Source organism: Triticum aestivum, chromosome 1D (assembly GCF_018294505.1).
Source record: "Triticum aestivum cultivar Chinese Spring chromosome 1D, IWGSC CS RefSeq v2.1, whole genome shotgun sequence".
Classification (NCBI taxonomy): domain Eukaryota; kingdom Viridiplantae; phylum Streptophyta; class Magnoliopsida; order Poales; family Poaceae; genus Triticum; species Triticum aestivum.
The window spans coordinates 326,171,634-326,184,453 of NC_057796.1; the positions used below are offsets into that span (position 1 = coordinate 326,171,634).

The window sequence follows — 12,820 nt, forward strand, 5'->3', positions numbered from 1 at the left end:
AACGCCGACAGAGGAGTTTGGGGCTGCAACAGCCTGGAGGTGCCAGTAGGGAGATGGCTCATGTGGAGATTCAATTTGACCAACCACTTCACGCCTTCCTGCACCATGGCACGATTATCCTCGGCTCCTATGTCCATCATCTGTCCATGCCCGCTAATTCCTCTTTCTCTTATTGCTACAAATTAATAACTTTTAGCGCTAAAACTTAAACATACACACATGTACTAAATGAAAAGTTACTTTTCTGTTGATTATTGTAGATAATTTTTTCCAGTAATTAAAATCTCAATCCATGCTCATATTTGATTGGAGGCTTCGTTTGTTTTACTTCTCGCAACAGTAAGAAAAGTGCAGAGAGTGGACGATACATTGCATAGCACTTGAAGTATTCAGTCGTGTTTTGTACTAGATATATCTATTTAATTGAGTGTTAGCATAACATAACACCTGCAATACAGGAAACCAAAATATAAATCGAAAGCTTGAAACCATGTGATTTCCGTGGCGCAAAACTCAACCTTTACATATTACTTATTGGCTTGAAAAATGAAATATAGACTATTTAACTTTACAAATTAGTTGATATGTAGAAATGCTATTGTATATGTCCACTGAAACAGTGTATATATCGAGTTGTTGGCTTTTACTATTGTTGCATGAAAGCTTCCAGGCAATAATCCCCATTTAACATATGAGTATTTTTTACATTTACCATGGAAAATAGTGAACTACATAGAAGATGGATATGTAGACTTCAATGGAATCAAGCCTATCCATAACGAAATGCAAATACCCAATAAATTTAGGACGCCGATAACTGTCACACGTGTGGTGTATCGGGTGGTTGTGCCGCACGCCCTGTGTGGCACGGAGACGACCCCGCCCGCACGACCGCGTACGGGCGCGCGCAGCCACAGCCCGCACGTCCGGTGCAGCGCGATCGCCCCGCACGAGCACGTCCGGGCGAGCGAGCGCGCGGCCCGCACGACCCGTCTCGGCCGTCGCCCCTCCCCGCCTGCGAGCCACACGCTCCGCGTGTCAGTAACCACGCGTCCCGCCGCGATTGCCATGGTCCGGACCTCTTCGGTTGCCATGTTGCCATGTTGCTGAACTGCAGTTGCCATGTTGCTGAACTACAGTTGCCATCTTAGGTCAAGTGCCGAATGCCATTTTTGGGCAACTGCAGCTGTTCCCATGTATGGTCTGGTCTACTACAGTTACCATGATTTGAAAAACTTTAGGGGTTGCCACCTACTAACACTGGACAGTTGCCATGTAGCACTAAAAAACATGGCAAAAAACATGTTTCGGTAAAAAGAGAGTTGCCATCTGCTTACAAGCACGCTAGGGCAGTTGCCATGTACCCTGCAAAACACATGGCAACTGATAGCGTTTGGTGTGTGGGAGAGGAGACGGGCATGTGGGCGATGGTGGTATCTTTAGGAGTTGCCACCTACTAACACTAGACAGTTGCCATGTAGCGCTACAAACAGACGTGGCAACAATAACATGTTCGGGGTAAAAAGAGAGTTGCCATCTGCTCATGCTCACAAATAGGGCAGTTGCCATGTACCATTCAAAAACATGGCAAATGACAGTTTGGGAGTGGGAGAGTGGGAGAATGGGCAGTCGTAGGAGATGGGGAACAGAAGTGGTGCGCGGCGTGCGGGCGCGACAGCAGTTTCATCGCACGCCCCGACTGGCGAAACGTTGACCGCGGAGAGAAAACCGGCGTGCGGGCGAACTCCCTCGGGAAAAGTATACTTTTCATCCCTCAACTTTATCGATAGTCTAGAAATGGTCCCTCAACTTCTAAACCGGGAAAACCTAGTCCCTCAATTGTTGAAACCAGATATTTTTCGTCCCTCAAACTGCTTCAGGTGGTTTTGTGCTGACATGGCATGGTTTTGACGACTGACTTCACCACGTCATCGTCCACCTCACCTTTGTCCTCTCTCTTCTCTCGGTCACGCTCTTTTCCAACCTCTGAGCTCGTGCAGCCGGCCAAGATAAAAATCTGATGGCACGTAGGCTCGTGGCCTCAAGGCGCTCCACACAGGAGCGGTGGGTACTGCTGCTCGCACACTCCATTGACGACATGTCCAGCTGCGCGGAGGATAAAGTAGTGCACGGTGGCCACACCCTCGGACGCTAGCATTGGTGCATCAATAGCATGCACATCCCGAATCCATGGCATGCACATCCCGAAGGGCACCATCGCACATGACACTTCGGGCTCCAGCGTGTGCGGCAGCAGTAGGCTAAGCACGGCCGGACGGCTCGCCGGACCCATCGCCGCTGCCGACGGCACGGCAAGGCAAGAGCGGGAGCCTAGCATCAGGGTCGGAACAAGCAAGGGAGCGAGCTAGGGAGCTTATGTAAACAACAACCGTGAAGAACCAATAGAGCAATAAGAATCATAGCCAGCCTACGTGTGCATGCGTGTGTTGTGTTTCCAGCCGGTTGGCTTCAACGTACGTGCGCGAGAGTTGCGCGTTTTTTGACCGGTGGCCAATCAATTAGCTTGGCTAGCTTCGCACAGCAGGATCGGTCAAGTTACTTGCTGCTTTGAATGCGTATGGCTGTCAATCAGAACTACTTATCTTTGTGCAAGATCGTTAGGAGCGAAGCAAGAGGCAGAGCAGCACGGAGGTGAGGCCACGGGCTGCCGGATGCGGAGGAGCAGATGTGCGGCCAGGTGCTTCCGTGGGCACAGAGAGAGGAAGAACACAAAGGTGAGGTGGACAATGATGTGGCGAGGTCAGCGGTCAAAACCATGCCATGTCAGCACAAAATCACCTGAAGCGGTTTGAGGGACGGAAACTATCCGGATTTGACAATTGAGGGACTAGGTTTTTTCGGTTTTGGAGTTGAGGGATGCTTTCTAAACTTTCAATAAAGTTGAGGGACGAAAAATATACTTATCCCAACTCCCTCACACGAGTTGTCCTACGTGGCACATAAAAACAACCTTTTCATGCCAAAATTCCTGCAAAAGGCGCTGGACGACGATGAACACGTATGGGTGAGTTGTCTAACGCCCACACGTGTGGGCCCGTAGCAATCGCACGGGCAATTGTCTAGTAGAATAAAATATCTCAGCTCACGAGTCACGACCAAATGCGAGCAACCATCAAGCGCTCCACCACCGGAAAAGAAACCGAGCGGGTTATCCACATCTCTCGTGTCGTCGTGGCTTATTCTTCCGCCACCCACCCACCCCACGTCCGCTGCCGAGTATAGTAAGTAGAGATGAGATGCCGCCGCCGTCGATGGTGCTGCAGCTCCCACGGCTGGGCCGAGTCGCCGGAGTAACGGCGGCACCTGCATCCAAAGCCGGGCCCCGCAAATTGAATTTCCATGGGTGCCGCAGCAGCCGGCGCTCCTCCTCGTCCAGCAGCAGAAGCAGCAGCTGGTTCTCCTCCAACGCCGAGAATCCCGGCCCCGACACCAGAGACGATAACAGGACTAGTAGTAGGAGGTGGTGGTCCGACGACCAATTCGACGTGGAGGAGGAGGAGGAGGAGGAGGAATTCGGGAGCGAGGGCTCGTTTGGTTCTGCAAGGGAGATGTTCGACGAGCCATGGTTTACCAAGGTACTTGCTCATGCTCAGATTTCCTCGCGGTAATTTACTCAGATGTGCCATGTGTGCGGTAACTACAACTGGAGTAGTATTATCTATGGCGGCAGGTGTTCAGGGTGTACGGGTATGTGCTCCCGGTGCTGCTGGCGTCCATGCTGGTGACAACAGGGCCACAGGCTTTCCTCATGGCGATGGCCATCCCGCTCGTCCAGTCCGTTCTCTCCTTCGCCATTTCCAAGATTGCTTCGTTTGGCCGGCGCCGCCGTGACGAAGAAGAATATGACGACGATGGTTATTATTATTCCGATTACGGCAGCGGCGGCTGGGAAGCTGAAGAACAATATAGCAGCAACTCTTCCTCCACGTACAGAGGAGGAGACAGCAGCACTGGTAGCAGCAGGTACCAGCAGCAGCAACAGGAGGAGTCTGCAGATTCAGATCCAACGGTAGAATCGGGTGATATTAACGGTACCACCGGCACAGCAGCTAGAAGTGAAAGTGGTAGTACCGGTTTTGGAGGATGGGACGAGCTGGAAGAAGGCGGCGACCGCCGCAGCAGCGGCAGGTCGCGTGCACGGGGGTCGCCGGCGGGTACTGCTACCGCTGGTGGTGCAGTGGGAACGAGTAGACCACCGGCAACTAGAAGGAGAAGAAGCAGAGGAGCTGCGGCCGCAAGGTACAGGCAAGCGCCCCTGCCGATGCGCTTGCTCATCGCGCTCTTCCCATTCCTGGGTTCATGGTTCAGAATTTTGCTCTAATTCCATAAATTAGGGTCAATTCCTCCACGAAGAATATTTATCGTTGTTTCTCGTCCAGGTGTATACCAATGTGTATGCATAACTAGATCGATCCTCACGATCCAGTGTGTGTATTACCATTTGATTTTTGAAACAGATGTATTACCAGTATAATTTTTTAGAAAGAATATGTTCCTGCTAGAAAAACGAGGCAGTAATGTCCCAAGAAAAGTGCCAAAAAATAATGCTTCATGCTTCCCCCTCCGCCCTTGTGTTGGTTTCAACTATTACTAGATTTTATTGGTGACGCGCGTTGCCCCGTCCATCCATTTTGACAATAGAATGATAGGAATTTGTAAATATGCGTGACATTTAGCCAGTATACTTTACTCATAAGCTCATAATTTAAACCTCGATGTATTCTAGAAATCCCTTTAACCAAACTAGAGATCTAGACCAAGCTACGGGATATGCCTAGCTTGAATATTTAGAGAATTGTAGCACTTTTCTGACTGCTTGAAACAAATTTCAAAACTTCTATAAAAATCTAGCCATAAATTTATAATTGATGAGCATGAATTAGCCTGACGCAGATCCATGATTGCATAAATTTAAAATTTATTAGAAAATATAAGCTAGGCACCGTTCGCCCCCTGCTAGGTTGTTTCCCTGAGGCGAGACAGGTACATGCGCGTGCCCGGCACTGCGTGTGAGCGTCGGTTGCACCCGACCTGCTGTCTATTCCCCTCACCTTGCATGTGCCGCCGCGTGCGTCCTTCCTGGATCCTATATGGGGGAAATATCCCGCGCTCCAAAGGATCTGGTGCCCCAGGTACTCCATGCACAGCCAAAACGTTGGATGAGGAATGTAGGGACAGGATGGAATCCCAACACCCCATCCTTCAGATTTTGCAAAAAGAACCCCATGTAGGTACATAATAGCCGTAAAGTTCCTCCAACCTGTGCTGCCCCGATTGAACGAACACGAACATATAGGGCTAGGCTCCGGCGGCGAAGCTCGCCGAGTGCTGCACCGCTACCTCACCGTCTGCTCCCTTGCGAGCTCGCCCTGTTCCTACGTACAGCGCACTGACCGCCCCATATCCCCGCGCCACCATTCTCCACCTCGGTGTCGTCCCGTCACCACGCCCGGCGCTTACCTCTGCCATCCGCCAACGCCGGAGAAGACAACTCCAGCCTTTAGGTATCCCTTTGGATGTTAAAACCTTGTGTTTTTCTTGTGTATTTTGGTTCTAATCCGTCACCCCCTGCATGCTGATTGTGTTAGATGTAGTTAATCCTAGCTGAGATTCACTACGATGATGTCTCTCTGTATTTTGCTTAGACTGCATTTTTGAGAAATCACCGAAACCACTTGCTATATTTTGCTTAGACTAAATATTCGAGAAATTATTTACAGCAAAATGACAGTAATTTATGGCCAGAAATGAATTTGACATAATTTTAACTGATTCGTAGTAAAATGTCAGCAACTTAGAACATGTAATTTTCGTCTGATGTGGATGAAGCATCTAGCACCTGTACAAATTAATGGAGGATAATAATAACTCTAATAATAGTAGGTCCACGCCCATCTAGTCAGATCAATTTGCTATTGAAGAGTTACACTATTGAATTAAGAGATCGTTTTCCTTGCGCTACTATACATGAACAGGACCAAGATAAGAAGCAGTGTCTGGCAGATTGTTGCTTGCCCACATATATGCAGAAGAACAATCGACACATTTGATAAATATGTGAACAGATAGGAAATGTTTCCTAACTTAAGTACCTTTCAGATCCAATGTATATGGTACACATGTGCTCCCGGCCACCTTCAGGGTTGCTGTTTTTGCAACAGTGAAACTGTGGCAGCGTATCAATGGTGACATTTATATTTATTGTTGCCTGTTCTCCAGAGAACACAGGAAGCAATCTTTATTACAAGTAGGTTACTGGAATTCCATGTGGAACATAAATAGTTTTGCATGTAAGAATTTTTCAGATGCTTTTTAGAATTGCTATGAATAGTCTGTTTCCGAAAATCATGAGTTCTTGTTACTCGTTCAAACTTTGCCATTCATGCTCATGTACACAAGGATAATAGTGGATAAAGTATACTAAGTAAACAGACAAGGTTATCATTACATATTGCATAGAAGATATTTGTAAGAATGCACACCACCAATGCAGTTCCTCTGTTTTGCTTGTAACTAAGTACTTACAGAGCTATAACTTGCTGTCTTAATAGAACAGAGGAACTCCTCTGGAAGAGTATTGGCAGGCACAAGGTTCATGGACTTGCTAATTCTTTATTCTTAAAGCTAGCTTACCTTCTCAAATCGACTTTCTGAATGTTTATGTTGTGCATTTCCTATGGAATATATATGTTTTTCATCATGGAAAATCCATGATACTCTCTGTACCATAGAGCTGTTGTCGTATTTATGCACGATGAATGCATCAGCGTGAAGCAACAAGCTATGAAGGTACATGATGTCCCTGATCTTTCTGTTCCAAAACTGGAGTTTGCAAATATTTGACTAAAACTTATTTGATATTTTGCAGCACAATCCATGGGAGCAGACATCACTTCGCGATTAAATAATGGATGAGAAATGCCTTTGTTCATGTGCTATATGAAAGTTACATTGTTGTAGACTTTTGGTACAACTTGTACAACTAGTTGCCGCTGTGTTGCAGCTAGCGCCTCTTGTCCTGTTTCTTTTTTCTGAAACATGCACAAGACTGATGTTGGTTTTGTGAGCATGCTATATTGCCATACTGGACTGGGAGACCGACGAAGTGAAAGAGGGCATTGGCTGCTTCCTGAATATTGTTGTCTACCTTCTCATCCTGTACAATGGTTTAGTTTCTTTTGATTGTAGCCTGGTTTAGGAAATTCCACGACACTGTGTGTACTATATTTCTATGTTTGATGAAGCTAGAAGCATTAGCACAAAGTGAGCACCTACTGACGGCACACGATGGACAGAAAGTAGACTCTCAGTTAAACCTTGCTGGTTGATACTCCCAGAATAGATTGGGAACGAATTCCTATCAATGGTACATTTTTCGTGAAAATGATTGGGAACGAATTCACGAAACCTGATGCTACACTGCACGTGTTTCTGTTCCTGCAGGCTGGGGCAGCACATTTTTGCAGCAACTTGATGCAACTGTGATTGCTATTCTATACCTACATGGGGTTCTTTTTGCAAAATCTGAAGGGTGGGACGTTGGGATTCCATCATGTCCCTACATTCTGCATCCAACGTTTTGGTTGTGCAGGGGTACTTGGAGCACCAGATCCTTTGGAGCACAGGATATTTCCCCTCCTATATGGCTATCCCGCCCCAATGACGGTCGGTGATGGACCGGATACGATGTCGGTGTCTTGCCAGGCGGCCAAGGTGGGTTCTCCTTTCGGACGTGCCCGGTTGTTTACCTGAAGTAGGTTTGCCTCTTTCCTGCCTATCCGGTTCATGATCGGGTAGGGTTGTGGTCATCCCATCATTCTCTGGCCGGTCGATAAAAGCTTGCCGTCTGCCATGTGGTGGGCACTATCTTGCCTGGACCCCACTCGGCTATTCCGTGCAAAAGCTGGCTGGTGATGGACCGAATACGGAGCTGGTGCTTTGCTGAGCGGCTAGGGTGGGTCGAGATCGGTTTGCTTCTTTCCTGCCCATTTAGTTTGTGGCACGGTGGAGTTGTGGTCGCTCAGTCCTTCTCTAGTCGGTCGGTATAAGGTTGTTGTCTACTTTGTGCGTCCCGATACATTAAAAAAAGACACATCCGTGACATTTTGGGCCGAACGAATTTTTTTCCTGTCATACATATGACACTTCTATGACGATAATTGTGACAAAACCCGGTATCATCATAGATGTGGTGGGCTCCTACTTCTATGACAAAAAATCATGACAGAAAATGGGTTTTTCGTCCTAGGCGGGCCGGAGACGCAGCTGCATGACATTCTTTGGGCCGTCCATGATGGAAAAAACCGTGGTAGAAGCGAGGGCGAGGAAAATTTCGGGGAGTTCCCGGTTACGGTGGGAGGTCGGGGGCCGAGCGAGGCGCGTTTTCGTACACGTACGCGCGTGTGTGCGAGGCGTTGGCTCTAACTGAACCCGAGCGAGGCGTTGGGCTCTAACTGAACCCAAGCGATTGCACTGCAGGCTACGCGTTACTGAACCCGAGCGATCGATCAATGGCTGTTAACTGAACCCGATCGAGCGATTCCTTCGCTACTGCTCCTAACTGAAGCCGATTGATGCTGCCTCTGGGATGAACAGTGAGCGTTACGGGGGGTTTGGATGAACAGTGAGCGGTGGCGTTGCCTCTGGATGAACAGGACCCCGTGGTGTGGTGGAGGGCTGGATGAACAGTAGACGGTGGAGGGGTGCCCGTGGAGGGGTGGTTGAACAGGACCCCGTGGTGTGGAGGGCTGGATGAACAGTAGATGTTGGAGGGGTGCCCGTGGAGGGGTGGTTTAACAGGACCCCATGGTGTGGAGGGCTGGATGAACAGTAGACCGTGGAGGGGTGCCCGTGGAGGGGTGGTTGAACAGTAGCCGGTGGAGTAGCGCGCGGTGGAGGCTGGATGAACAGGAGCCCGTGGAGGCTGGAGGAGGTCGACGGTAGCCCGTGGAGGCTAGAGGAGGTCGACGGTGGAATGAACAGTATCCTGTGGAGTCCCGTTTTGCGGTACGCCACACCCCTCCCGATGAACATGACCACCGTTTCGACCGTAGGAGGTCCGTTTCGTCCGTTTTGCGGTACGCCACACCCCTCCCGATCAACAGGACCCCCGTTTCGACCGTAGGAGGTCCGTTTCGTCCGTTTTGCGGTACGCCACACCCTTCCCGATCAACAGGACCCCCGTTTCGACCTTAGGAGGTCCGTTTCCTCCGTTTTGCGGTACGCCAGACCCCTCCTGATCAACAGGACCCCGTTCCGAACGTAGGAGATCCATTTCCTCCGTTGTGCGGTACGCCAGGCCTCGTTTCCATCGCCTGTTCCGTCCAAACCCTCCCAATCAACATGACCACGCATTCCGTTCCGACCCAGCCGGTTGGCTCCCACGCGTTCCGTTTTCTCCCGATGAACACGACGCATTCCGTTGCCTCCCGATGAACACGACGCATTCCGTTGCCTCCCCATGAACACGACGACGACGATGTTTCTCCGTTTCCGACCCAGCCATGTACACGAGCCCTGGCCGTACGTATGCGCGAGTAGGCGTTCGAGACCCCGCCCGTATGTACACATACGTGGCCGTATTTTCTTTCTTGCACCCTGGCCGCTGTACGTACGTGTACATGCTACGTGCGTGCCTCTACTACGACATGTACGCGCCTCTACTACGACACGTCGCGCCTCTACATCCACCAGTATATATGTACGTACACGTTCGCGACCAGAATGACAACGCTACGTACGCTTCGACCAGGTGGGTCCCGACTGTCAGGCACTTCCTTGCGTGCGAAGATGTAGCTGGTGGGTCCCAGCAGTCAGCGGGGCAAATCATTTTGTTTTTTTTTGCCCGGACGCACTTCCTTGCGTGCGAAGGTGTAGCTGGTGGGTCCCAGCAGTCAGGGGGAAACGTTTTTTTCGCGAAATACGGTGGCCCGTCCGGTGGTTCCCCGCTGTCAGGTGGAGGAATAATTATTTTGCGCGTAATAAGGAGGCACTTCCTTGCTGCGGCCGTGGACCCAGCTGTCAGCGTCTCCACGCACAGTACTCTTCGATGGAAGTCGGTCGTTGACCACATTGACCACGCCGCGCCGAGAGCACCACGGCGGTGGACGACGGCGAGGCCTAGGAAGGGGACGACACGGAGGCAGGGAAGACTCGGCAGTTGTTTCCCACGCGGAGGGGAGTATGACTGTACGAGGGTTTACTGGTTCGTCTGCCGTCGCCGGAGAATAACAGCAGGTGTGGGTGAGTAGAGGGATGGCTAGGCCAGCGATGGGAGTACGGTGGGGCGGTGAGGCCTGCGCGGCAGCACAGCCAGCCGCGGGGAGGAGGGAGCAGGCAGTCCCGCCGGCGCTTGTTTGAGCGGCTGGAGCAGGAAGAGCAGAGATTGAAGAAGCACGACGGCCGTTGGATGGACATCCAACAGTCAGTGCTTGTGCGTCAACCTTTTTTTTAGGAAAGCCTCAAATCTGTGGAAAACAGCATACAGCCCATCTGCCAATATTTCTAATAATTTACAGCCCATTTGCTAATTCTTAGGTTTTTTTGGAGCTCATATTCTTTTTGTTAGCATTACAGCCCATATTGTGGCCACGGTTAAAAAATTATACGAAATTTTACATATTTCGGTGTGGTCCGAACTGTTTTTAATCCCGAAATTTCGACTCACATTCAAACTGATTTTAAAAATAAATGTATATCAATATAAAATCCAACAAATTCTCCACGCATAAAAATTAATGTAATTTAAAATCTTGAAATGAAAAAAAAGATATTTGAAACTAATTGCCGGTTTGATGTGTTTTAAAAATGTACAGCCCATTTCTCATTACTGATGGGCCATTTTCTCGGCCAGCCGAATGAAAGCTCTCCTCGTCTTGAAAGATTTGCAGCCCAACAGGCCTGACAAAGCGACTTACTTGGCAAATCACAAAAAACTGGGCTGTGGCCGTGGACCCAGCTGTCAGCCTCTCCACGTACAGTACTCTTCCGATGGAAGTCGTTCCTTGACCACGTTGACCACGCCGCGCGGAGAGCACCACGGCGGTGGACGACGGCGAGGCCTAGGAAGGGGACGACGCGGAGCCGGGGAAGACGCGGCAGTGGAAGCCCGCGCGGAGAGGAGTACGAGGGTTCACTGGTTCGGCTGCGGTGTGAGGCTGCCGTCGCCGCAGGGCCTGGCCAGCGGTGGGAATAGTAGGGGGCGGTGAGGCCTCTGCGGCAGCACAGCCGGCCACGGGAGGCAGGAGCATGCGGCACGACCGGCGCTGCTTTGGGCGGCTGGAGCAAGAAGACCAGAGGTTGAAGAAGCACTACGGCCGTTGGATGGACATCGTACGGTCACTGGAGCTAGAATCGTTCATATTGACTAAGTTGACAAAGCCCTTCGTCCCCGTCAACTTAGTAGGCCCACAAGTCAGCCTCCCACCAAGGTGGGTCCCAGCTAGCCGGGGGAGTATTCATTTTTTTGTGCGTAATAAGGAGGCACTTCCGGTGGGTCCGAGCTGACAGCGGGGGGAACGTTTTTTTCGCGAAATACGGTGGCCCGTCCGGTGGGTCCCAGCAGTCAGGGGGAAACGATTTTTTCGCAAAATACTGGTGGCCCGTCCGGTGGGTCCCCGCTGTCAGGTGGAGGAATAATTATTTTCCGCGTAATAAGGAGGCACTTCCTTGCGGCTGCCGTGGACCCAGCTGTCAGCCTCTCCACGTACAGTCCACGTCCGATGGAAGTCGTTCCTTGACCACGTTGACCACGCCGCGCCGAGAGCACCAGGGCGGTGGACGACGGCGAGGCCTAGGAAGGGGACGACGCGGAGCCGGGGAAGACGCGGCAGTGGATGCACACGCGGAGAGGAGTACGAGGGTTCACTGGTTCGGCTGCGCTGCCGTCGCCGCAGAATAACAGGGGGTGTGGGTGAGTGGAGGGATGGCCTGGCCAGCGGTGGGAGTAGTAGGGGGCGGTGAGGCCTCCGCGGCAGCACAGCCGGCCACGGGAGGCAGGAGCAGGCGGCACGACCGGCGCTGCTTTGGGCGGCTGGAGCAAGAAGACCAGAGGTTGAAGAAGCACGACGACCGTTGGATGGACATCGTACGGTCACTGCAGCTAGAATCGTTTATATTGACTAAGTTGACAAAGCCCTTGGTACGTCAACTTAGTAGGCCCACAGGTCAGCTTCCGAAACGGTGCGCCCCAGATGTCAGGGGGAGGAATCATTTTTTGGGCGGGTGAAGCTAGAATATCCGAGATTGAAGAAGAAGCACGGCATCCGTTGGATGGACATCCAACGGCCACTGCTGCTAGAACCGTGTGTTGACTATAAGTTGACAAAGCCTTGCATACGCGTCAACTCTGTTTTTTTAGGGGACGCGTCAACTTAGTAAGGCCAGAAGTGTGTGGCAGAGAACTTATAGCCCATTTGAGATTTGTAAGAATGTGTAGCCCATTTTTGAATTCTAATGGAATTTACTACAGCCCATTTACAGTTTGTTAAAAGTACAGCCCATTTCAACCAACCGTTCAAAACAGAATTCAATAAAATTTCCCACATTTTGATGGGATCCGAAATATTTTTATCCCGAAATTTCTAGTCAGATTAAATACAATTTCAATATAAATTTATATTACGTAAAAATCCAACGAAACATTGCGCTCGCAACAATTAATGAAATTAAAATTTTCAATATCCAAAAATAATATTTTATAAAGTAATCACGTGTTTGGTGCATTTTTTATAGTTACTGCCCAGTTTTTATAATTACATCCCATTTATTATTTCTTAAAGCCCATTTTCTTGTTAAGCCT

At 50.1% G+C, this 12,820-nt stretch overlaps 1 protein-coding gene across 1 annotated transcript; it reads left to right on the plus strand.

The window, feature by feature from the left end:
- Positions 1 to 3,119: 3,119 nt before the first annotated feature.
- LOC123181800 (uncharacterized) lies at positions 3,120 to 4,528 on the plus strand. The gene is made up of 2 exons (XM_044594170.1): positions 3,120 to 3,596; positions 3,692 to 4,528. Exons 1-2 carry the CDS (start codon positions 3,258 to 3,260, stop codon positions 4,340 to 4,342), a joined length of 990 nt encoding a protein of 329 aa, XP_044450105.1. The 5' UTR covers positions 3,120 to 3,257; the 3' UTR covers positions 4,343 to 4,528.
- The last annotated feature ends 8,292 nt before the right edge of the window (positions 4,529 to 12,820 follow it).